At 35.2% G+C, this 27469-nt stretch overlaps 2 protein-coding genes across 8 annotated transcripts in view; one reads left to right on the forward strand and one right to left on the reverse strand.

The window, feature by feature from the left end:
• Positions 1–27469, reverse strand: part of TTLL5 (Tubulin tyrosine ligase-like 5) — a 462868-nt gene that overhangs the window by 273697 nt on the left and 161702 nt on the right. The gene's annotated exons all lie outside the window — the stretch shown is intronic.
• LOC145664023 (uncharacterized) lies at positions 9511–20449 on the forward strand. 2 transcript variants are annotated; one of them, XM_081730320.1, is made up of 2 exons: positions 9511–10068; positions 17847–20449. In XM_081730320.1, the coding sequence occupies exon 2, from the start codon at positions 17879–17881 to the stop codon at positions 19760–19762; it is 1884 nt and encodes a 627-aa protein (XP_081586446.1). In that variant the 5' UTR covers positions 9511–10068; positions 17847–17878; the 3' UTR covers positions 19763–20449. The 2 variants fall into 2 exon arrangements, with proteins under 2 accessions (XP_081586446.1, XP_081586447.1); XM_081730321.1 differs by having other exon boundaries at positions 9522–9606.

Genomic DNA, 27469 nt, shown 5'->3' on the forward strand with positions numbered 1-27469 from the left:
GGTATTCAGAATGAACGGTAGAAAGAATGAAACGAAATACAAAGTGAGTAATATTTTCTTTCTTGCAGCATGTTATCGCCATCGGGAATCGAACGCCGAGCCTGCTAACTTCACCAAATACATTTCTGCGAAAATACGAAAGTTAAGGGAATATGTTTCATATTTTTGGTCATATGTTATTTTATGATGATGATTGTATCTTCATTGATTCTTTTTGCATAGCCAGTTGAAATTTTGATCAGAGTGGAGGCCCCTATCCACCTGGAGGCCCGGAGCTATAGCCCCCTTAATTCGGCCCTGATACCGCCGTTGTACTGCTCCATACAGACTTTGCCCTACACACTACCAGCCCGGGCTTCACTTGCTACCTGACCGCTGCCAACCCAAACATCTGACATGTTTCCAACTCCAGGTGTATCCATTAAATTTACAAGTATCTGCATCTGGAAATGTTTCTTTCCAAGCTGTTCACAAAAGCCCGAGAAATAAGTTTCGTATTATTAAGAATAGTAACGAAATCAGTAATTTGAAAGTTAACGACGAAAAAGACGACCTAAGAAGTAGTGGAGGGAGATGATTGGTTATGACATCAGAGAGATGAGTATGAATGTGTGGAATGGGTGTAAGGCAAACTAACGTGGAGGAAACTCACTGAAACCATGACGTGTATTACAAATGGGAACAGCTGATAAAATAAGAAGATTGCTGAGCAGTTCGCATGGAAATAAATTGACATCATGCTATTTGGGAACGAACGGCTGCAAATAGTAAACAACAAGGAACTTATTGATATTACAGTATATTGTAAACAATAAAAGGTTACGACTAAATTCTTTTTTTTTTTTTTTTTTTTGAAGTTCTTTTAAAGAAAGAAACGGTCTTAAGTTAAAAAGTTTAATCAATAGCCATCAATAAAACATAAGATATGCATATACAGTAATTTTTTCCTAACCGCCCCCGAGGTATACGTGCAGAGCCTTCTAATCAAAGTGCCTTTTCACAAAAAGAGTAGAATGTACTACAAAATGTATTTCAACATTCTCTTTTATAGCCTTTCTTCCTTAATGGCCTATTTGCTAACTCCTAGGGGAAATTTTCAGTGAATGCATAGAATCCTTCAATAACTATTCAGATAGTGGGAAAGATTCATTCCTGTTTATACCTAATGCTCACTAAAGCCATAAAAGTAAACCGGAACGTAAGGTTTTCTTCATTTCTTTTTATTCTTTTCTCAACATTAAAGTGCCACGAAAGTTGATTCTTTGACGTCAGTCACTTTGCATATTGCCTAGAAAGCACGATTAAAGATGGCTTATATCCCAATATCAAAACTGTTTTATTCAAACAAGAAATCCTAGAAACGTCCCATCTATTTTAAGGAAAAATAGCTAAAATAAGTTTTATCTGTTCTATAAAGAGTATGTGATAATAATATCTCGCATGATGAAAAACTACAAATGTTTGTTTATTATTATCTTGGAGGCAAGATAGTGTGGTGGGGAAGGGTGTATACTGTGGGAGAAGATTTTATATCATAGCTTATGCATTCACTAACTACACCACATTCAATCCACGGTCGTGGTTAGGAGCTCATATTAATATTAGGTCATGTCCTTTATAACCTCGGGGATTCATAAGGATTAAAGCACAAGAACTCACAACTGAGATTATACAGCAACTTATATATATCCATCAACCATCCATCAACATATATATATATATATATATATATATATATATATATATATATATATATATATATATATATATATATATATATATATTATTGCCTAAACTGTCTCACAGAGTTTTCTCACGTAAGTATGATCTACATATTTGAGTTATGGAGTTGGCAAATACGAATTTTTATGGATGCGTTAACCGAATGCTCTAATGCGATATTGGTAAATACTAGGGATGACCAATTCCGGAATTTTTACTTCCCGGAAACCAGAAAGTAAAATCGGAAAAATTCCGGAATTTAGAAAATTCCGATTTCGGAAATATTTCAGAATTTTCCGAATTCCGGAATTTTTGAATTCCAGATTCTTCCCAATTCCGATTTTTCTAAATTCCGGAATTTTCCTGATTTCCAGAATTTTCCGAATTTCGGATTTTTTCCGAAATTCGGAAAGTGAAATTTCCGATTCCGGAAAATACATTTTCCGGAATCCCTAGTAAATATCCCACGGGCATTAACTGAATATTGCAAATTACAGCATCAACCAGTATGAAAGTTCAAAAATAGTTTGACATTCAGATAATACGAATACATTGTCTCCAGAGAGAGCCCGTAAATTAAAAAAAAAAAAAAAAAAATGCAAAACTAATGCAATGCAAACCTGATTGCACTCATTATATGAAAGTCCTATAAGAAGACAGAAGTGAGCAATTTTTGCAACAAAAAAAAAGTACAGTTGATGGAGAGAACGGAAAGCATAGTTTTCTGTCGGATATTTTATCTAGGTATCATTATCGAAAAATAGGAAGTGGTATTTTAATGGATTTAAATATTTAACATGCCTTAATATCCCGAATAACTGAGTTATGGATATTAGTCTTTCCATATATGCAGGCCTGGTAGTCATATATTTCATATAACAACAACTTAACTTTGAAGCAAAGATTTTAGAATATTTCTTAGTTCACTTCATTCTACTCCCAGAACTAAAATAATTTGCTAATGAATAACATGAAAAAATACTATTTTATCAAACCGATTACGTGTTTTCTTCAAGTATTCTAAATCAAACTGTCATAACACATTTGTCTCAGAAAATCAAAAAAGTATAGGATATTGCTCTCAAAAAGTAAACAGCTAATAAGATTCTACGTCCTAAAGATAAGATTACATTATGTAGAATGGCTAAGATAGTGATACTGTTTTCAGATTAAAGATATGTTATGTAGTAAATAGAATTGATACAGAATATTATTTTTGAAAGGGAGAGGCAAGTAAGCGAAGTTAAGTTCAATATGAATCTGGGAAAATCAATGAATATACCGTATGGAGGTGACTATGCGTGTACGTAATAAAAAAAAGTATCTAGCTCTTATAGACGCAGTTTCTATTCAAAATTCTCACTTTACTTGTCCAATTCAGATCAGAGGCGGATCTAGTCCGGGGCCGGGGGGCCTAGGCCCTCCAGCTTTTTTAGTGACAAAAGTAATTGAAAATATTTATATATTTTTGAAAGTTTAAAGTAAACTCATGATATACCTATCATATTTAGGGTTTTGGTCGCCTCCCCAGTTTTTACCTTCTAGATCTTCCTCTCCTTTAGATCCTAAATTTCTAGTTTTCAGGTATCTTACTGAATGGGATGGAAAGAAAATAACCACTTTTATCTCTACTCCGATGGCTTAGTCCAATGTTTTCCTTTTTTTTTTTTTTTATTGATGAGACTCAAATATATACAACATCGAGACACACTTATTTGATTTTTTTTATTACAATAATATAATATCTATTAAAATGCTACAATAGCAATTAAAAGCGCCTGAGCTCCAACCTATAACTTTAGCTTTCAAATCTTTCATTTACGGTTATGTGTGATTTCACGTTTAACAGAGACAAACATTTTAAGTATTTGTACTTTAAATAGTCTAAATTAGTTAACTATATCTTTTTCACAAAGTTTATGATATAAAATTATTGTTCAAAGCCTTTGTATTTTAATAAGCCTTCTCTAAACATCAATGCATGTGAGTTATGCTTCCATCTTCCGAGTTCTTTTAAACTATATGTTTGTGGCCAATCCTTTCGACAATGAGATCTCGGAAACTACAGGCTCTAGAAAGATGACGTTTTCACTGATCGATTGGAAATTTTTCGTAGATTGTTCAGTTCTAATTAAATATTAAAAAAAAAAAAAAAAAAACATGGCCATTATTTCTTTATTACATTTTTTTAGGGTACGCTGGAAGCGTTGAAATAAAAAAAACTAAAGCATCATATCCGTATAATTAATTCTATATGTAATGTATTTGCTTATTACGTACTGCATGCAAGAAGAAAGAAAACACTGGTCATACATGAATTAGAAACTCCAACCGGAAGTAGGCTCAAATCTTGCAAACGGTGCGAGATATTGAGAAAAAATAATCGAAAAAATCTCCCCTTTATGATACCTCTTGCCGATTTTTCTTTTTTTTTCTTTCTTTCTTTTTTTTTTTTTTTTTTTTTTTTTATCAAGACGTCTTTCACTAGTGTCTGTAAAGGGACATGTACATATGTTGTGAGGAATGAGAAGGAGATTTATGCTCATATGCGAATGATGCGCTGTGTAGAGAGCGCAGGTTCAGCTAGTATAAATTATTAAAATCAGTGGCGTAAGCAGTTTCGTCAAGGAAAGATTCAAGCACTAAATCTCATAATCCTTTCGTAACAGGCATTATATATGTGTGTGTGTGTGAATTTTTATTTTCCATATCTTGATCAACAGGTAAAAACCTCGAAATTCCCCTTGCGTACGCCACTAATAATAGTGTTACAACTTTTTATAAAGCAGTGACTTACTGGGCACTGTTGGTACCGTTGGAGTTGTTGCCTGGTACAGTATGTCTCAAAATTGATTCTAACTAATTGGTTCATTAAATTCTAAGATTTCGCGACACAACCTATAGGACTCCGCGACACACCGGTTGGGAACCACTGGCTAAGCGGCACTACCTAGTTCATTACGGCCTAGGAACTGCATTAAACAGAACACTTGAACAATCGCAAGAACCTAGATCGTATATTAGTTCGTTCGGTCTCGATTGATTTCTTTCTTTCTCTTTCTCTCTCTCTCCTGCCTACAATCAGTTTATAAGTAGCAAGTTCTTTGTTTTTTTTTTTTTTTAAATCTATATTTTTACTTTAAAAAAATAAAAGAAAAAAGTTACAATCACACACGAACACACTATACCGCAGTTGTAAGCAACTTCTCATGTGGTGTGTGTATATCAACAGAAAAGAAAGAATGTAAGACAAAACCCTTTTCCGTGTTTTCTTTCAGTTGTATACTTTTTTCTTTATCGTAATACAGAAGATAAAACAGCATTCTTTCTTTTTGGCCGGAAAAATCAACAGTACAGTGACAAGCAAAACAGGATATTTGTATATCCTTCCGAGAGAAGATAAATGAACCTACACTGTTTCAACCAGAAAAATCATACCTTACTGTAACACTGTTAGCCTAACACTGAATTATACGCACTCGTTATCTCAATATATGCGCCATACACATACTGTACATGTATTCATAAAATCTGTCGAATTCATTAAGATTGTATTTCACACACAATTCATAAACACATTTCTCGAAATAAGCTTGTTCATAGGCGCCGACTTTGGGGGGCAAGACACTTTTGCCCCCTGAATACTTTTAGGTGGGGTCCTCGCCCCTCCAATATAATCCAGTCGAGGAAGAATTAACAAAGAGGAGCAAAAACTTCTGTCGTAGACTTCGTCGTGCTTTTAATTCAATATAGGAAGAACCTTTTTATTCGATAGAAAACGCCATTTTCAAAACTGTGTAGAATGAAGCACTGAAGCTTCAACCAACACTTTGGCAGCACTGATATGACAAGTGAAGATCAATGTGAGCGCAAACTTGCAGTGAAGTTCCCAAATTTTGAACCTGAATTTGTTTTAAAGCCTTTAGGCAAATTTGCATTAGGTCGTGAATTTGGATGCAGCTTACCAAGAACTGGGGGGGAGAAGGGTCATCAAGTAGTTGATAGAAAACGGCTGAATATGATTATATATTTATTCATTGTCCCCCCCCCCAATATTTTCTTCAAGTCGGCGCCTATGAGCTTGTTATTTAAATTTAGCACTTTCCACAATCTTCCATACTCACACACGTGTGATGAAATTTCAGTAAACACTGTTAGAGAATTACTTGCAAAGATAATATCGCAACAAGTGGATCTAGCTAAGCGGTCACGGGATTTCGTTCCCGGCACGTATTTTTTGCTTTAAGTCGAAAAAGTAACAAAGAAACAAACAAAAAGTGAAATGACCTCCATCTTCGCATTTATTCTTTCTTCGTTTTCCTCCTGTGCTTTCCTCTCCCGCCTAAAATAATCCTTGTCTGAATTTTTCTCGTTTCTTAAAGACATGTGTTGCTACATCAGCTCAAATAATGACAGAGAAAGAAGGGTTACGAGGTACTTCATAATGAAGACTGATTCAACTCCTGTAAAAGTTAACGGTGAATCCCCATTTCATGTCGAACTAAATTCTATTTCTTGGAAATAATAATAATAATAATAATAATAATAATAATAATAATAATAATAATAATAATAATAATAATAATAATAATAATCCTACAAGTTCACACAACTTTCCTTGTTAAGATAAGACATTGCTAATGTGTTTGTTCTTGTCGAAAAAAACTTTTCCTTAGTGTATGTGTATTTTAGAAATAAATTAAGTTGATCCTGTTGAAACGTTTCATACATGATCCTGTAAGCTAATGTTGACATAGTACATGCAGCGGCGCCAATTTCTATAAAACATCGGTACAGGGGGAAGCGTTTAGGCAAGTATGTTTTATGTTCAAATATCCATGTAAAAATATCCCGATCCTGATCCCCTCTGCATACTTTGCAGGGACGGGCACGGGTGCCTTCATTCCTCCCTCCCAGGATCGATAACCATGAGTACATGAAACGATACAATTGGTGAAGTTTTATTTATCAGTTTATACAGTTGACCAAGTTACATTCATTAATACATCAGCATTACACGCTAAATCAAGGAAAAACTACAAGTTGAAATGTCATGAAATCACACCCGATCTTACAAACTAATGGTGTGCACACGCCTACCATGAACAGCCTCGGACTGTGGGGTATAGGGTCCAGGCAGGAGCCTCATTGGGGGGACTCTCTTCTCTTCCTATGATGGGAGAGTAGCTTTTCTACATAAAGTTGTCAGCTCCATTTACGCGGTAATGGAATTCCAGGGTAACGACCTCTTCCGTTCTTTTATGGTGTTGCTGCAATAACTTGTCAAACGACTAACAAAGGGCCCCGGCAGTACTTAATAAAAGTCAGTCTCATTTCAGCATTCATGCAGCCCCAATACACATTTAGACAATATGATGCTGGGGCCCCATTCTTCATATTGTTAAAATATATTCTTACTACGTCGCAAACAAAGAGGCCCAAACAGTACTTTACAAGGCTGTTAGTTTTATTCCAATAATGGGACCCCAAGACTACATTCAATGCTGGGAGCCACTGAACTCTGGGAACGGAACAAACTACGAGTAACTATGGTCCAACACAGCAGACATGTTTTATCTTACTTTCAATGTTAATCAATATTTATTATTTACATACATATTGAGAGGGCCCCTGCAACGATCTCTGTCCTGTGCCCTGGCCAGTCCGAGCCTGATAATGAACTTAAAATCCGAGCCTGACAATGAACTTAAAACCTGAAGTCCAATCGAACCCAAAACAGTTTCCCTGAGAAGACCCGAGCTCAGATTAGGACCGTCTATTATTAAAAACGAATTCAAACTGGTAATTAATTGCAGAAACACACGTTTGGATATCTTATTGTTTTACTGCAACCATATTTTTAATATAGGCCTACCTGAACAAAACTCTTGCGTTACAACCCACAACAGTTTATAGCAACCAAACTGTTTCTAGCATGGCGAATTAACCTGTTAGCGTGCACTTCTATGATTTTTGGCTCCCTAGACCGGAGTTTGATACCTCCTGAGTCAAGTACTCTCCAATTGCTTAACCTTCAACTAGTGTAGTGAATTTTTAGTGCATAGTTAGTGACATGAAGTCCCTGAGGACCCCTTATTAATTATTAAATATAAAAAGGAGCACAATTACTTTTGAAAGACAAACTTGTTTTAATTATACATTGTAGCTATAGGACATAACGCACCATAGATATAATAAAGAAAAATATATCAATGTGTATGGATATAACCTGCCCAAACCAGTCTGATATAAGTTTTCTAATGTAAATAAAGATAGCTTTATATATGGCTACACTGACACTAATTTGCAAATTATAATAAACGAACTCCTCAAAATTATTGTTAATGGAAGGCAGGACATTTACAAATTTGTAAAATTTTTGAAGTACCTATATATTAAGGTTTGCAAAGGTCTGTTCTTCCTTACTTCTCACTGCATCACTATCAGTTTCTGTAACACATTTAATTAATTTCTCCCTCCCTTCCCCCCCCCCCCGTAAATTCAGAATTATACACATTCACATTGGGTGGGCCAGGTTTGTCAACCATATTGTACGAGAAAAAGTGAATAAGTTTTCAAAATGTATAAAATATGAACACTGCCGAGCTCCTTCGAGACTAAGCTATTAGTATGGGAGACCCGGGTTCGATTCCCGGCGGGAGCTCATATGGTTCGGATTCCACGTTGATCAGTAGGTCCCGTCTCATATAGCCTCGGTGCTGGAAGAGACGTTAAAACTCAAAATTAACTCAACTCATGAACACTATCCTCGAACTGAAAGGAAACGTAACAGTGACGCTTATCCGAACTATACAGCTACTTGTAGCAATTGCGTGCTAGAAATGTACTACGAGTGGCACGTATTCAAGGTCAATCGTCTGCTAAAGGGAGAAGAAAACAACGTGTTCGGTGTCCGCAGGATCTCACGTCACCAATTAAGGGTTAAGATTCTGGACCAACATCGAAAATATTTCCAACGAGAACCGAAACTGAACTACACGCATTAAAGGCGTATGCACTACTATTTGGCTAATTACGGTGCTTTAATATACATTAAAAAGTTGTGTCGAGAAATAATATTTTACACTTTCAAATTTTCGGCCTTAGTGTGAAACCAGGTATGTTTCTGATTTTGGATTTGAATTAAGCTTCCCTTTCAGCAATGGGGCTATATGAGACGTGGACGTACAGCTTAACGTGGGATTCTTACTATATGAGCTCCCGCCGGAAATCGATCCCGTCTCCCGCGCTGAAGGCGTGTACGCTATCCATACAGCCAGGAGGGAGCTCGATGTCTTGTTCCTCATGGTTGGATTATATCGAGATCTGTGACCGCACCCACGAAGCACGAATAAGTGTTCTACCATCGTCATCATGTTTTATAAAAATCTGAATCAAGTAGAATTACAAGCAACTAAAAATAAACCAATCCGCTTTTTACATTTAAAAAGAAAGAAAGAAAAACTTCATATTCGAACGGGAGAGGTACACGTATCTCTTGCACAATCTCAACTTCTCATGCCAAACACAGATGCATTATTTGGTACTTGTAAGTGTTAATTTCAAATGCACAAATGAATGAAACAAATGGTATTTGTGCAACTTTTTATAGTCTCTTTGGAGAGAGAGAGAGAGAGAGAGAGAGAGAGAGAAACATTGCAAGAGAGCGACTGCATGAGAGAAGGGGAAGCGACATGCGACATCCGACACTAACTGTAATTCGTTTGTCTGCTAACAGAGGTCACGCAAATCATCAAAACAACAATGGTAACTACGCATGCGCTCCAACAGTACAAGGGAGAGGTAGAGAGCGAAGAGATTAGCTCTGGCTACCGTTTGTTTACGTACGTCTGCTCGTAGTTCAGAATGGGATATTCTGTAGAGGTGAGAACTACGGAGGTTGTCTGAAGCACTTATATACAGATAAACGCAAGGATCAGAGTAAAGAAGCCACGTGTGTTTGCAGAACCAGATGCTTGCATCAAAAAGAAACAGCAAATGAAATAATATCTTGAAATTTACAACGCTGTCTAAAACCTAGCTTGATCATATGCGACCTCATTTTATAGATATTGATTCAATGAGTTTCAAGGTGGTCAGTAGCTCCAGCCGAACTTAGGTGGTACTTCCAATGTGTAAACATCGTATTTGTTATTCCATTTATGTGAAAGTGTTACTCATTTCTGTGATTGTGCAGAATAAATGAATTATTTGTGCTTAATTTACGAATAGTTGTACTTCCGAAGTGTAAATCTGCAAAAGTTGCGTTTGATAATACTACTTTCGCTTACTCAATTTCAAGGAGCCACGAATGATTTCTTCTGAAAAAGTGCCACTTTCCTACTTGTAAGTATAATATGTTCAGAATTACTTGTTCAAGCAAGTAATAAACTAACACTTTCCTTTATATAATCTAACAAACGATTCTACTTATATGCATAAACATCTTTTATTAACTCCCAGCCAATTTTATATTAGCATTTGTTTAAGATTTTTCAAATTTGCTAGTTGGCATTGATATTAAATTTTTCGATCTAATAACTACGACTTTAAAGAATCCTGGGTTTTGCTGCCACATGAATGAAAAGTTTGGCCTTAGTTTTTAGCCTGCACCAGACCAATTCAAAGCCAAGACTGCTGTTATTTCAATTTACTAAGATCCGCCGTTATCCTACCCTTTCATACCTAACACACTCATCTCATGCCATATGAGTTTGTGGTGGACAACATGGGTTTTCTTAGTGTTCTCCAGTTTCCTTTCACATTCTCACTCTATCAATTCCTTTAATAATTATTATTAATTCACTTTCAATTAATGATCCGTCTTCTTTAGACTAAAGGACATACTCATAGGAGTAAAACTGATTTTTTTTTTTTTTTTTTTTTTTTTTTTTTTTTTTTTTTTTTTTTTTTTATCTTTCCACGTAGTTTGGAGGGATTGTGGCTCTGTGCTACAGCGCTTATCCTGGTGTCACAGACTCCAAATTCGATGAAATGACATTTGCGTAGTCTATATCGCTGTTTTCCCGTTCTCTCCCATGATCTCCTTTAATCAATCATTCCGTTTAATTTTGCCTGAAGGGAACATGATAATGATAATAACAACTTACGGTATTTTATTAAGCTTCCTTTAAAAAACTATACTAACGAGGCCCAGAAAGACATAACTTCAACAGTCGTTGCGCAGCTTTTACCACCAATAATCTAAAAGCTCGATTTATTCCCCTCAAACTGACAGTTCCAAAATGACACTCTCTACTCCAAATAACTCTGTTTCGCAAGAATACATTCTCTTCTATAATTTCATCATATATCTGTATTATAGGATTCTTATGTCATGCACATGCACACTATTCGCGTGCACATGATACTGCGCAGCCATAAGTTAACATTTCCAAGGGCGTACTTTTTTCTTCAAGCTCAAGAACATGCATAATTTTGAACAGCTGAGCACTACCTAGCCGCATAAATCATACAACGTTTGTAAGAGACACTTCACACACATGACGGGTCACAGTTTCTATTTTTAAAAGATTCCGGTTATGAAGTCATAAGTGCAAGGCAAATTGATGTAGGGTAGTAGGTCCAAAACAATACTATGTAGCATCAAATTTCACAACTGATTTTGGTAATCATTTACAAAATATTACGTTGCCTACGAAGATAATACGTAGAATCTCTAAATGAAGTTAAATATGTGGCCGAAAGTAATTAGATGAAGTTATGTATATTTATTTTTATTAGGCATAATAATATATCATTCTGTAGTCCGCAATAGATCGTATGTTAAGAATCACAACTTCAGATGAGATTTAAAAGACTGTTACTTTGTACAGTTTTGAATTATGGTGATATATTGTTTTTTATATGCATACGATATTTTGCCAGATAATGAAGCAAGTAATGTCACATCACCTACTGCTGTTAACTAAAATCATCCCAATTTTATAATACGACGTATTATGAGATATAAAACGACATGTTTAAACTAATTTAATCATTGCAGTACAGAAATATTCTATGAAATACTAAATGAGGGGGGAAAAGATGATTTAGTATGTTGCAAAAAATTTCTCGTTCATACAGCCCGAATTATATGTCTACATTAAAGTTGCCATATTTCTCCACTGAAAATACAGGACCCCTGAGACACGTGCACCACACGCCATGCATTACAACCTTCATACAGCATAAGGGAATATTTTGTAAAAATACGCCAATTCTGTATAGGAACACAGGATATCTGGCAACTCTAGTCTACATAAGACTGATGTTTAAAATGTTAATGTCATTAGGCACTTATGTTCCGATATGTTGGCTCTGAGTTTATTGTACAGACATGAACGATTTCCTCATTAGGGACGACATTTGATTTCAGTTGATATATCCACCCCACCCACCCTTTCCAAGCAAAATGATGCTACTGTCACTCATTGAATGTAAATCAGGGGAAGTAAATAATAATCGCATTCCATTGAAATCACGAAAAAGAAAATCCTCTTGAAACTGCCCATCAACTGAAAAGTTACTTCATTTCCTTTCAAAGGGCAGTGGACTTTTGAACATTACAAACTTGTTTAATAATAATAATAAAATCCCGTCCCTTCCTTTGGGTAACACACTGAATCCTAAGTACACGTGATATGTAATATTAGAAAGATGTAACCAAAGTCTGTGTACATAGGCCAGGTTTCGATTCCCGGTAGGCACAGAATTTTCTCTATTAACCCAGCACTTCAGACATTTTGGAAGCTACTTCAATTAAATAGGTAGCGCAACAAATAATAGTGTGTAAATTGATGTGTGGATCGCGAATCATTCAATGGATGAGTCGAGTAATTTCGCCACTTGCGGTGATAACGAAAGTGCAAGGTTCTAAAATTTGTACGTATCTTCGATTCCAAACCGAATGACTGACTGCTAATAATTTGATACATCAACACAAAACGTAACGATTATTATAGGTTCCACAGGTAGCGCGTTTCTTTGGAATTCACCCAGAAACAAACAACTCTGATCTATCCATTGGAAGTTTACTAAAAGACTACATCTTTCCATATCAAGATTCGAGAAATGTAAAGTTTTAAATTCTAAATCAAGATATAAATACAGGGCACTGTGAATTTATGTGATGTGTGTGATTATTTTGAATTGTCTGTACACATCAACAAACTCGAAAGGGCAATCCATAAAGTCTGGAGCAAAAGTACTGAGCACAGGAAAGGTTTTGCACGGACGGCTCTGAGTTCAGTAACTTATAGTATACCGAATTATTTAAAATACGAAGTCAGAATGGACAGATTCTTGATATTAAAAACCTTATTGTGAATTAACTCTACTACTGGTGAACACTTGGAAGACTCTTATGAAAGTTTTGTTTCTTAATATCTTACTGCCCCAAAAATTAATACGAAGTGCATTTGTTATCAACGAAGAATCCTTTCTTTCTTTCTCTCTCCCCATTCAATTTTAGGTATATAATGAATATAGTGAATATTCATGAATACTCTAAAATGAGCTACTACCCATATTTTATGACGATAAATTTCAATTTTTAGTGCAACATAGAAAACTTCTAATAATCATGTTTCATCAAGTTTAAAATGTAATAATGAAAACAAAATCAACTTAAGATTCTCTGAATGTGTAAAATAAGATAGTATATAAGATGAATACTAGCATAGTATACTAGTACAATTAACATGGAGACACAAGTGAGGAATTATTTGCAAATGCATCATAATTTGCAAAAAACAGACAGAAACTGATAACACAAATATGTTGCCACCAGTGGTGTACCCATAATTTTATCAAGTCGGAAGTTCAAACACTCAATTTCATATCTTTTCCATATCATTTTACTCAAGAGGGAAGTTAAACCCCTCCCCCAGAAAAAGAATGCTTACGCCTTTGGTTGTCACAACCGGCAAACATGAACTGTATCCACGCTGACGATGACTGATTCTCGTTCCGAACGTTTTCTTTATGTTTTACTGTTTACTTTCCAAATGTTTTGACCCTGTACCACAAATTTCTGAACTTCAGTGTTCGGTGTTCGCTTAAACATTTTATCGACGATACTTAAAATATGTTAAACTAGAAGTGTATTAAGTTTCGTCACTTCTCAAAACAAAGAAAATTTAATTCTTGGAAAATATGTAATGTACAGTTTATGGGATTATCACTAATTTTAACTGTTCGTTCCTCCTTTAGTGAAACTGGAACGAAATTCCACGTAACAATCAGTTTCCATAACTGTAAAGAAATCGGCTTTTTGAAAAAAAAAGTATAATGCCCAGTATAAATCCTTATCACTGAATTTAAATCTTTGTCCATTTCGGCCGTAAAAATTGGGATGAATTACAAAAATTCGTGGTACAAGGTAAGAGTGTTCATATTTAAGCTATGAAATCTATATAGCATTTATGAGCAGTTATTTTGATTTTTTACGTTTCGTGAACCAAAAGACACTTCACGATAGTTAATAATATATTTTAATACATTCGTATGTACAAATTGGTTGGGCCTCTTCATCTCGCTCTCCATCATTTTCGTATTTATTTATTTCTGTGGATAACCCACAGAGGTTAACATCAAATTTTTGTGAAGTAAAGTATTTTGCAAAATAGTGGATTCATTTTCAGGTACCCTTTTTATTGGTGAGAAAAATTGTGGACGCAGTCTTCATTTAATACTATTTTGTAAATATTAAACGGACTATTTTCCAAAATTTATATTGATTCGTTGTTATCAGGGTACTACAGAAAAGATTGGTGAGAGTGATGAAGAGTCTTAACTTGGAAAGAAGAAGAAGAATGACAAGTCAATTTGTACACGATTAACGTCTTGTGTTCCTCGTTTGCTCCCACTCTTTAACCCACCAATCCTATTATCATCATTTACTTGCGTTTATCTTCCATTTCTTTTAATCGCTCGACGGCGTTAATTTAAAATTTTCATTTTCGAACGGTAATACACTCAAACAGTTGGAAAAAATCTTTGGCATTTGCCAGAAAGTGGAAAGAGTACAAAATAACTTAAGCTTTCGAATTACCCATGTAAAGACTATGGCTTCTTGACACTGTAAGGAAATCTTATGTAACTAGTAAGTGCAATATCAAGCTTACCTTCTAGTTCACTCTTAAACATAATCTTTTGATACTCTTCAAAAATTATGTTTATGTTATATGTATCAAAAGCATAAAATACCACAGCTGAGTTAGCACAACTGAATAGGTAAAACGGATCAAGTTTTAGAAGGTTATGGAGGGATGTTGTCGGATTTCAACATCACTTTCACTTAAGATGACTGTAGGAAAACAAGTTTTTATTTCCAAAATACACTGTTTGGATATTAGATCTTCCATCAGTGAAAACTATTATTGACTGTCTCAGAATCAATGTGTACAACTTACAAGGTTTAGTTTTAAGAAATAAATAAGCCTTTAACAATTAAATTTCATTTTTAATGTTATTACTCTACTTTTTCTTTAAAAACTCTCTGAATTAGGTCTATCCAGACATACAAACGACATTAAACATAAAATTAGGTACAGATTGTAAATAAATCCAAAACTTTCAAATTAAACATTGATTCTGACACACTCGATAACAAGTATTTCCATTGAAGAAAAGACTCAAACTCAAGTGGGATTTGGAGGGGCCGCGGTGGCTCAGTGGTAGAGCCTTCACCTCTGGTCATGGGGTCTCAGGTTCGATCCCAGCTCGCGCCAAGTGAACCTTGTAGTCGTCGACAAACACCGTGTACGTGGATTTCCTCGGGGCTCTGCCGTTTCCTCCCACTTTCTTCATTCCACCATTTCATTCATTTCTCATCGTCACCGTCTCTTTTAGCCTAACCGGCATAATCGTGGGACGTAAAACTCAGAGATTTCATTTCATTTCATTTTCAAACGGGATTTGGCACCTTCCCAGTCATTTGTTTCCTTGACTAAGAATGTTGCTTTAAATAAAATCATATTAGACTCAGTATTCCTCCACATTCTTTTAGCACATGATCTGTTATTCTTTGGCGTTATTTCATTTATCTATTTATTTATCTTCACTATCCTTAATAAGTGACATGAACTGAACCCAGATTATGATCAAACATTTCTGTTTAAGAGTGATTCGTAGAAGGCAAACACGACATTTCTGATGCTAATCCGAATGTCTTCCTGCACGCAAACTATAATTATAATACGCTACTAAGTACAGGAATAGACTGGAAAGTAGAGTTACGAATACCATGTACACAAGTGCTAATTAACTTATTGATCGATTGTAAGTTTAATCTCGTTGACATCCCATTATTAAACTCTCAATCCATCAATTAATATGTTTTGTGTACGTGGTATCCGTACCTAGTTCTAAATTTCTCTTTTTAATTTAGCTGCATGGTATTTTATATCTTTAGAATTAAGGAACCGGCCTCTTGCTCTACTGGCTTAGAGAGACTGCCTAGTTACTCAAGTAAAAATCGGCTAGAATTTGGCTTTGGGCATAAAATTCAGACAAACTATAGTGAAACTAAATAAAACATGCATTTGTACTCCTTCCTACACATAATTTGACATATTAATCTAATCGAAATACTAACATGAGATAAAGTAGGACATAAGATGAAAAAGGTAGTCACAAAAGGTATACATATTTTATATATTATACCATTCACTTTTACATGAATTCTGATTTTGAAAGTGTACTTTGCAACTATTTTGGAAAGTTCCACGTTTTAAATTGTCACATTTTCAGTAAAATACTGGAATTGAATAGTAAAATAATATATCCAGTTTTGTCAAAACATTTTTGTTTAAATGTAAATCAATACTAGTCAAAAGAAAGTTTTTAATTTGTTTTCGTGAAAATCATTCATGTTCAAAAGCTTCATAAAATATTCCAAAGACTTTTATTCTATCACATACATTATTTTTTTTAATTAAAAACAAAAATTTTGAAAAATATATTGATTTATGTAATTTTACAAATATATATGAGTATAGAATTCCCGAGAGAGAACACTGCAATTTTTTTAACATGGCTATGAAAATAAGTTAAAATTGATCATAACCGAAGTTTAAAGACTATGGGGAAAAAAACTTTGTACGAACTATTAGTACTGGCATTTCACTCACCAAGCAATTAAAGAGTTTAAAAGTAAATTGTTTACCAAAACATCTGGAAAACATATACAGGGTGTTTCAAAACAACACCGGCAACGTTTGGGAGGTGATTCCTGATACGAAGATAAGACAAAAAGTATGGACCAACCTGGGTGCACGAATGCTTCCTTTCGGAATTATAGGCTGCCGAAAACATGAAAAAAATGAACTTTGAAGGTCTACAGCTCCAAAAATATGGGACCTACCGTAGTCGGGTGAAGACTTCACGTAGGAACTAATATGTGCCCTATCCAAAAATACCTGTTTCAGTATTCTAAGGTACCTGGTATTCATGCAGCAATTTTTATTGAGAAAGTTTGGCTAAGGGCATATAACTTGAAGTACTCACCAACTACCTCTATAAAAATTGTTGCGGAAGTACCGCAGGATTCTGAAGCATGTATATTTGGAAAGGGCACATATTAGTTCCTAAGTGAAGTCTTGACCCGACTACTACAGTAGGTCTCATAGTATTGGAGCTATGGACCTTTAAAGTTCAATTTTTCAAGTTTTCGGCAGCCTGTAACTCCGAAAGGAAGCATTTGTGCACCCAGGTTGTCTATACTTTTTGTTTTATCTTGGTGTGAGGAATCACCTCCCAAACGTTGTCGGTGTTCTTTTGAAACACCCTGTACAACTGAATTACTGTAGTGCAACTTTTATTTACATGCTTTAAATATAAATAAGATACTCTTATAATGCATAATGCGCTTTTCTTTGTTATTAATTTTATGTACTTTAAATGAAACCTTCGCCTTGTATAATCGGCTTTCTATTTTTAAAATTCGATGCAATACGCGGAATATTAATTCCTCCTATTATGAAAAACAATCAAACTGATTACAATAAAATAATAATTGTTAAAAAATTGATGGGTATACTATGTGTTAGTCCAAAATACAAATGTGTGTCAAAATACGGCAATATAGCTTTAGTTATATTGGTTTGTCTTTATTCTTTCAGTGTTGATGCCATAGAATGCCCTATAGTCCAGAATGGTTATGATGCAAAATCGTCACACATGCTGTGAGCTGCTGAAACAAGATTCACTGCCAAAGATGCCACAACACCGTCAACCTCAGTCATTGTTGTCGCTGTGCCATGCCCAGGTGGCTTCGGATCTCGTTTCAATTTGCCGCTTGTTACAAATTGCAGCTCAAGACTCATCCGCAGCTCACATTCTCGCCATCACAAGACGCAAACTTCGTCCTCGGTACATCTCCCAACTGCCAGGCCCTGTTCGAACACAGCTTGTGGAAGAAGCGTCTCGTTTATTCGCCGCTCCAGCACCTGATGGAAGTTCAATAGGAGCAGGTCCAGCTCCTCTATATTTGCTAGCTTTATTGCTCGCGCCGGATGTCAGATCCCTGCGAGTTGAACTGTGTTGTTATTATGGTTGTAGCCATCAGGCTGCATTACTGAGACTTTTGGCAACCGAAGGTAGAGGTTTGGAGAGCCTCGAACTAGCTCGTCCTGCTTTACTTAGGTTGGATCGGACTTTACTTCACACTGCACTAATGTCAGCGCCAGCACTCCGTCACCTGACTTTGAAAAATATTGCAGGTGATGGCGTTTTGCAAGTGATTGGTGCAGCGTGTCCTTTGTTGGAAAGTCTTGATGTAGCATATTCACGTCAGGTAACAGATACTGGTTTAAGGTACCTGTTTCTGCAAGTCGAGTTACGAGACAAATCTCCAAAAGCTTCACATAGTGCCATCGATTGTTCTAGTGGTGGAAGAAGTGAAAGAGGTGATTCGGGCTGCAGTGGGTGGGGCCGACTTAGAATTCTCATGAGACTTTTGCCATGGATCAGACTACATCGAGGAGAAGGTAAAAAGGACAATCTTCTTCTCGAATACTGTGAAAGACGAAATCCGTTGTGTGATACTTTGCGCATTTTAAATGTAGCAAATACTGGGATAACAACTGCTGGAATTTTACTAGTACTGCATCATGTCCCCAACCTTGAGTCATTAGGGGAATATGGGCATACAGGACGTGCTTTGGAAATATTAGATCGAGCATGGACAGCCACAGGAGATACTTCAATATCTCCACCTAACTTTAACCTAACATCAGCACACAGCTGTCGCACTACACTTAGAAGACTGGAACTGTTAGCATTTACATGTCCTCGTTTGGAAAAGCTAACCGTGTCTGAGCCCCACCATTTGCCATCAGCTCTCTGTTCATTATCAGGTCTTACATCGTTGTACCTGCATTCTGTGCCACCAGAAGCTATTTGGGTGCAAGACTTGTGTTGTTACCTTGAATGTCAGGGTCGCAAACTTCAAGAACTCACTTTGCGTTTTGCACATAAAGAGTTCACAGCTTTGTTAGATCTTTCTCTTGTAATTCAGACTTGCCCTAATTTACATCTTTTTATTAGTGATAATGCGTCTGTCTACTGGAATGAAAAGACACCCAGATCATCTATCCCGCAACTCAAACATCTTACGTGTGTTCAGTTGGGTCGTGAAGTAACTGGCCTAGCTGTAATAGAACTTCTGGCATGTGCACCGAAATTAATCACCGCGCATTTTCATAGTTGTCCCGATTTAAGTAATGACCACATCCTACAACTAACTCAATCTAGTGACTCATTCGAATCGAAACAGTGGAATCAAAACCCAAAATATAACCTTTCTCGGGATTTAGAGTGTTTTTATGTGTATGAGGCTCCTTTACTCACTGCTCCTTCAGTGGCAGCTGTACTAAGTTCATGTGCTTACCTTAGTCGTATCGGCAATTTGAGCAAATGGGGCCTCGACTGTGAAGGTTTAAGATGGATACACAATTTAGTGCTCGGAAACAATCTTGATCTCGAACTACATGCGGGATCTCACTGGTTTTGTTCTCAATGTGTTCCTTCCGTGTGATATATAATCAACTTGCTGTTAGCAAATGTTTCCTACTGTGTCAAACTGTAGTTATGTAAGGTTCTATGTAAGCTTATTGCAATTGTCAACAATGAGTAACATTTTCTTAAATCTCAATTTGTTACAAAAGGTGCAATATATTAGTTACTAGTCCATACAATCTTAAACAATAAGCACTCCCTAATAATTTGTTGCTGATACATAACTGTGTTAATTTATAAATTTAGATTTAAATGCAAAATTTATTCTTAAAAATTATAAATAATTTTAAAAATATCACTCTTAATTTTAATTTAAACTCTAGCGAAGTGATTAATTAAAAAAAAAAAAAAAAACTTTATATGACATGTATCTAGGTCAAGAATTAGCAGAATACTTAAAGCTTCTAAAACCAGTATTAGACCAAAGAGATTAATGTTTTGAGTCTAGCATATTCGTCAGTGGAATGGATATTGTGTACAAACAGTTGTTAATGTAACTTCATATGAATAAGTATTCACAATCCAGTGTTATATGTTATATTTTAGAATTTAACATCTTACACTACTTTTATGTTCATGGGTAGGTTCCTTAATTATTACTCTGTACAATAAGAAAATATAGTCACGTGACCTCAAAAGATATGTCTTGTCATGCATTAAGGAATGTACTATCAGAATTAGTCAGGCATAAAAATGCTCAAAACTTCTATTTATTGTTTTATTTTTGCTTCTAATCTTAGAATTTTTAAAAGTGAATATGTATAAATATGATTTAAAATACTAACATAACCACTGACATTTTTAACATAAAAGAAGTCTAATGTGTTTCTGAATTTCATTATCTGTGATCCAGGGTCTTCCAACTCTAGCTGTTATATGAAAGACATTTAAAAAGGAATATGCTAATATTTTCATGTTATCTATATGTTCAAGACAATCTAAAGTGTTCCATGTACACGTACCCTATATGTAACAGTACCTAGCCATAAAAAACAAATATTTATTGTTATTTTAATAATTAGTACAGCATGTTAAAACTTCTCCGTCGTTTTCGTAAGTTTACGTGCTTAAGAATGAATAAATGAGTGTAGAATCGCCAGCAAAAGTGCATACCACCTTCTCTTGTTAAAACTTCATTTAAAAAATACCGAAAACTGTATTCTAATTAATCAATTCGAATTGAGATTATTCCGACAAAAGAACGTGGTAATTGCTTTAGTTGGAAACTGTATATGAGTGTGTGTGTGAGAAAGAACGAAAGACAAACACTACCTAAGAGAAATAAATAATAAGAAAGTTAAAGTGTCCTTTTTTTCTGTATTGTACTATAATTTACCATTCTCCTCCTTTCTATTTTAGATGATTATATATAATTTAATCACAGCAGAAATTGATACTGCTTATTACTTAACAACACAATATAGTGTATTTGCCGTAGTAGGAGCATTTATTTTTCCTTTTGAGAATAAGTTCAAGAATGGAATGTGATTTATACACCGATACAGAGATTTATTAATCTGCTGCCGACTTATTTCAATTTCAGTAAGTCCCTTTTCTGTACAGTTTGATATCTTCGTTGTTTCCTTGCGGTTCTATGTTGTTTATGTGACAGCATTCCAGTTACATACTATTCAGTGACTAAGTAAATGCAGTTTCGATAAGTTTTACGTCCCATGGTATGTTGGCTAGGCTAAAGGAGGCGGTGTTGATAAATGAAGGAAATGGGGGAATGAAGAAAGTGGGAGGAAACGGGAGAACTCCGACAAAACAAACTCCCACGATGTTTGTCCACCACAAAGTTTACTTCGTGCGAGCTGAGATCGAACCAAGGACCCCATGCACCAGAGGTGAACGCTCTACCAAAGCCACTGAGGAACTAAAGACAGTTTGGATAAAATCGCTTATGTAATTTACCGTTTCATGCTTTTCTCTAGACGCACATGCGCTATAGACATTCTCAGACGTGCGTGCAATTCCATATTTAGTTTAGCATTATTACTCTTGTTAAAATAACACTTTTTTCAATGTTTATAATATACAGTGAAACAATCCCGCCCCTTCCTCAAAACTGAATACAGAAAATGGGGTGCGTCTTATTCGCCGGTAGGTATGTCCGCATTTTTGTCATTTAATTATTAATAAGCTACGGTAACAACGGTTACCAGATCTCCGAGCATCGCCCGGAGAGTCTGGGCTCGAAATACTACATTCTATGGGTCAATGAATTAAAACTACATGCTTAAATAATTCATAGTTATGACAATAATCCCTTATAATATATGTTGTACTTAGCTGTTGGTAGTTATTTACAAGCTTTATTATTATTTATTGTAACAAAAGGCTAGCTTTAGATTCTTTCCATTGTTTCCTCTCTATTGTCGTGCGGCACTCATGGAGATCTAGTTCGTTATACCAGTATCAATTTGTTTGTAGGTAAATTTTGGATTGACGTCTGTGTTTTTCTTAATTTTTTCCTTCATAAGAGGTTATAAGAAGAATCATTGTGTCGAGCAGTTTATTACTCAGTAGTGAAAATGAAAAGGCTATATTTAAGTTCGTACCGTGGAAATAGTTCAATCCTCTATTTATGAGACTAAAAGAAGAAAGCGTTAACTTGATAAAAAGCCAATTGATGTTATATTTTGCATATTTGTGCCAAATTTAAATTCAAACCTTTAACATAAGATGCAGAAGGTCTTGTTCTTGAAATATACTCAGTTTCCACAATCACAAAAAAGTTAGAAGAACTGATATCATTTTGCGAGTGAGCTCACCATGCTTACAGTGAAATATTACAACATCTTGTGCGAAGGTTGTCTTTGCAGTCAGCTGAGCCTTGTTAAAATATGGCGAGTTGAAAATATGCACTGTTTAGCACAAGGAGAAAAAGAAAAACGTCCTATTTGAAAATGTATTAGTTCACAGCAACATGAAATAAGTGAATATTCATTATCAGTACATTTTAATAATAATAGTAATACAACTTTATCTTTTGTAAAGCAATTAGGTTTCTGGAAAAGGGGATACACTTTCTATAGATGTTCACGGATTATCTTAAAAAGTGACGAATCAAATACAGAACTGCGAAGAAGACTTTAAGATTTGAAATTAATGTGTTCTTAGAACTCTTTACTAAGCAAAGAGTGCATGAGCATAGCAGTTTATGACAGATTATTGCCATTCTTAATACGGTACAATTTTTCATCATTTAATGATTTGGCAGAGACGGAAATGACACTTAAAATTAATTTCTATGGAAATGAACTGTATATAATCAAATTTCTGTTTTGAAATTTATAATATTCAGCACGTAATAGGGAGGATAATAGTTATAAATTACGAAGTAAGATTTTCGAGAAGATACCTCCTCCTGTTCAAACTAATACAGCATATTCTTGCTATACCAGTCAGTAATGAACACATCGAACGAATGTTTAGTGTAATGACAACTTTTACGGCAGTAGAAAAGAACTAGACGCAATGGAGCGAAAAGAAATTGTGACGGACGTAATTTGTGTTCAAAAATGGTTCTGGAAAATAGGACTCTTCCTGGGGAGCTTCAAAAATATGAATAATAAGGTATGCTTCTACGATCATTAATGTTTTGTGTTACTTCTATTTATTTCGCTACAGCATACGTTCTGTTAGTAAGAAATCTTTGAAATCAAATGAAATCACCAACTAACAATCTTTGGAATCACCAACTAACAAACATACTTGAATGAAAATAATAAGTTCAGTTTGTGTTACCATGACTGATAAGTGTTCTATTATTATTCACGGGAGTATTCAACTGGATTTAATACAACCGAAAGAAAAGTTCCTCATCATATTGATGACTATATTGAATCTCATATTTTTTGAATTTCGGAGGAGCTGTATAGGAACCAGTCTTTTGATGTGGACGTAACTCTAAGTTCACTGCGGACAAAGTTCCACGATAAGGTAATGAATTCTTTCTCAAACAATATAAACAATTGCTGTTAAATAAGTAAGTAATGATATAATTAAGTTTTATGGATCCGATTTCAAGGAAGGTAAACTGATTTTGCACTACGATATGTCTAGATATGGATAAATAAATAATAATAATAATAATAAAATATTATTGCAGAAAGTGACACTGTGAAATTCCTTAAATCAGATGACAATAAGCATTTTTATGATCTATTATCTGAATATGTAAAGTATATAAGATTGATATTGGAATACCAGTGTCCATCAGTACAGCGGAGAGGTCATTTTCAGCGCTTATCCTTATTTTGCACGTGAATAAGGATATAGTAGAGAGCGTAGACTAAAATCGTGTTGTCAGTGAATTCGTCAGTAGATCAATGCTGTTTAAGCGGAAAATATCAGGTAATGAAATATGCATCGATTGAAGAAACAAAAGACAATGTATTAATGTACACAGTTATTGAAATATGGTGATCAGATACAAAGATTATGTTAAATAACATTATAATAATTCAAATAAATATACATTTAGAAGATGAATGAATACAAGGTGCTGGTTTACTTTTGGCGCACCACATCTTGGAAGATTTACAGGTAAAATTCAATACTTTGCATGAAAAGACATATTTATAAAGAACAAATTTCTGCAGGCGATAGAATGAAATACAAAGTAATATACCAGTATTTTAGGTTTACAAGTGTAAGGTTACCAGTGTGAAATCATTACAAATGTTTTACGACGGATAAATGAGTGAATATGAAAGATTGTTGTATTACATACTATTTTCCACCGGCTGCGTATTTCTTCACAGTGTATAGAAGTTGTATATTATGTTTACAAGTGGATTGCTACTAGTATGGAACTATGACAAGTGCCACTGAAACTCGTATCTTTGCCAAGACCTACTTGTTTTCACTACTCTGTACCGTATACCCACCATCGTTGACGCGCCTGCTCCCTTCGGACGCACACACTCGCAACATCTCGGCCCCCAGTTTCGCCCTGCTCTGACTTGGTAAGATAGCATTCGTGCTTTTTAGTGGCCATAGTACATATTGGTTTGTGTTTTTTTGCACTGTAGTTTTTATGCCATACATCCGGACGCCACATTTATACGCAAATCGTAAAATAATTTTAATTTTTCAACAATTACTTCTGATGGCCCCCAAGAAATTTATCTATGCCAAGTGAGAGGTTTTCATGTCGCCCAGCGCAAATCATTCAGTAGACAATAAGAAGGAAATTAGTGAAAGAACAATAATTTTTCAACGATTACTTCGAGTGGTGCACCAAAATTAAACCTACACACGTATATTAAAAAATAGCTAAGCATCTTAGAACCTACAAAAATTGACAAAACAAATATAAATATATGAAGAACAAATAATACATTAACAGTTCTTAAAAACTTGAGTTTGAGAGGTCCTCTGATAGAATTTTTTGACAATATTTCTACCAAGTCTACAAACTCTTAATTTATGAGAATTTAACTTGACTCTGGTTCTGGTTTCGTTCGATTTTTTGAATGCGACCTAGTACAACTTGATTACAAGGCAACGATCTAAATACTCATTCACCGGGGTGAAGTTCTCAGCACCAAAGCAGAATTTAAACGTTTATGTTATAGCGGAAAGAGGGTATGTAAGATACGCAGCCGAATGGAGTTTTCGTCTGATGTGTAATTAGTTATCTAACAGAGATGTAAGAGAGATAAGAAAATTATAACACGGAAGGAACTAAGAGAATTAAAGTTTAGGAGGAAAAAGTGGATGACAAATCGTAAAGATCATCATCTATAACGAAACGATTCGCTGAACAGAAATTAATATAGAAGAAAATTAACATTTTGAAACTTAAATAAAGAACTTCTCAATGGACTGGTGAAAAGAATTCCAACAACGGTCGATTAACTGTAATCAATACAAACCCTAGTGGATAGATGAAGCAACTACCTGATAGCTGAGTAGTTCTTCAAATTCGGAGCTCTATGGTTGGCTTATGGATGCGTAGCAAAATGGCAGGTTAAAGAGTTCTGAATGAATGAGCCAAAGCTCTTGAGAAAAAAGAAAAAAAAAACCTTACACACTATGGCGCAGCAGGAATCGTAAAAGTTTGAAAACAAGTGACTGAGTTTACTTGGAGTGGGAAGTGTTTCGTGAAATTAATATAATAATTGATTTTTTGTGTGTGTGTTTGTGTATGTGTAAACGGGTAATAGTTAGTATGGGTTTTGGGTAAAAAAATGCTTAAAAAAGCAGTATTCCCAAGAACAGATTAATTATATAGCTGGAGGAAATATGAATCAAGTTTACTGATAGTGTTAAACTATCTGTCTCGGGGAAAAAAAAGTATATGAAAGTTACGCATATATTAAGTTATTGTAATCTTGAAAATACAGTAAGTATAAGAATACTTATATGTATAATTCCAATACACGAATATATATGTTAAACACAAATATTACAAGACGTTAAACGAAAATCTTACAGGGCGTTTAAACGGAAATATAGGTTGGTATCTTCTATAGCCGTACCGCAGCCCTGAACAGAATTACAGTTCTTAACCTTACATTCAACAACTACATATCATAGACTCCACAATATATAAGTATGGATAGTAGAGATATTTGAAATTTAGTAGAGATATTTGAATCAACACGTTTAAGGTGAACATGGAACGTCGCTTAAGTGAGAAATACGCGCAGCATGGATAGAGTGGAAAGTTCTTGGAGAAAGCTCTTTCGACTGGAAAACAAAGAAGACGGAAGGATGATATGGAATGGAATGTTACAAAAATAAATGATTATTTTTATTGGATTTGTTAAAACAGAACAGGATCTGGCAACGAACTTGTTTCTACAGCAATGAACCGTCAGGTTCCTTCAGTCACAGAGTTATAGCTATTAGACCGCCCTGTTTACGCGTAACTATTATATATCGTGCAGGCAAGCGCGACCAGGTGGCTCTTTCCCTACATGGCCGCCAACTGACATGTGTATGTGTTGGATTCTTACAACGCTAGTATTCTAACCAGTTAGATTGCAGTCTAACGTTCCTTTCAGCACCGAAGCTATATGAAGCACAGACCTATAGCTTAACGTATGCGCTACCACATGAGCTGCAACTGAAAACTTGGGTCTCTCGCGTCAAAGCCACGTATTCTAACTCTGTAGCTTTGAAGGATTAGAATTTAGGAGTCAGATTTCTGGACTTTTGGCATCTATGGCCATTTAGCCCGTCACGGATGAGGGACGACGTCCCTCGGCGATCACATTATTCGGGGAAAGAGAAGGAAGCGGCCTGGGACCTATAAGTTAGGTACCACCCCGACATTTGCCTAGTGTGAATGTGGAAAACCCAGGAAAATCTCATTCAGGATGGTTGGCCTGAAAATGCTGTTACACTTTTCCGACCGAGTGCCCCCATCGGGAATCGAAATGTAGCCTCGAAGTAGTCCAGCACTAATACTCTAATGTGCAATAATGTTATTTATATAAACTGTTCAAAATACTTCTATCTAAAGATTACAGAAGTACTGTTTAGGTCAAGCATATTTAGTTTTTTTTTTTTTTTTTTTTCTTAAAATCTTGCTTTTATTCATTAAAAACTATTTTATTGGAAAAATTCACAGAAGATAGTGTTAAACTATCTGTCTTGTATGCTGTCATGGTAGCATACAAGACAGTGGATGTTATGAGATAGAAACATAAACTGTGCTAAAGTAACAACGTAAATACTTACCCAGATAAACAATGATATAACACAAGAG

Source organism: Thermobia domestica, chromosome 11 (genome assembly GCF_964235325.1).
Source record: "Thermobia domestica chromosome 11, izTheDome1.hap1.1, whole genome shotgun sequence".
Classification (NCBI taxonomy): domain Eukaryota; kingdom Metazoa; phylum Arthropoda; class Insecta; order Zygentoma; family Lepismatidae; genus Thermobia; species Thermobia domestica.

Coding starts and splice junctions, on each gene's coding strand:
- LOC145664023 (XM_081730320.1), top strand. CDS start 17,879: ATGGTTATGATGCAAAATCGTCACACATGCTGTGAGCTGCTGAAACAA.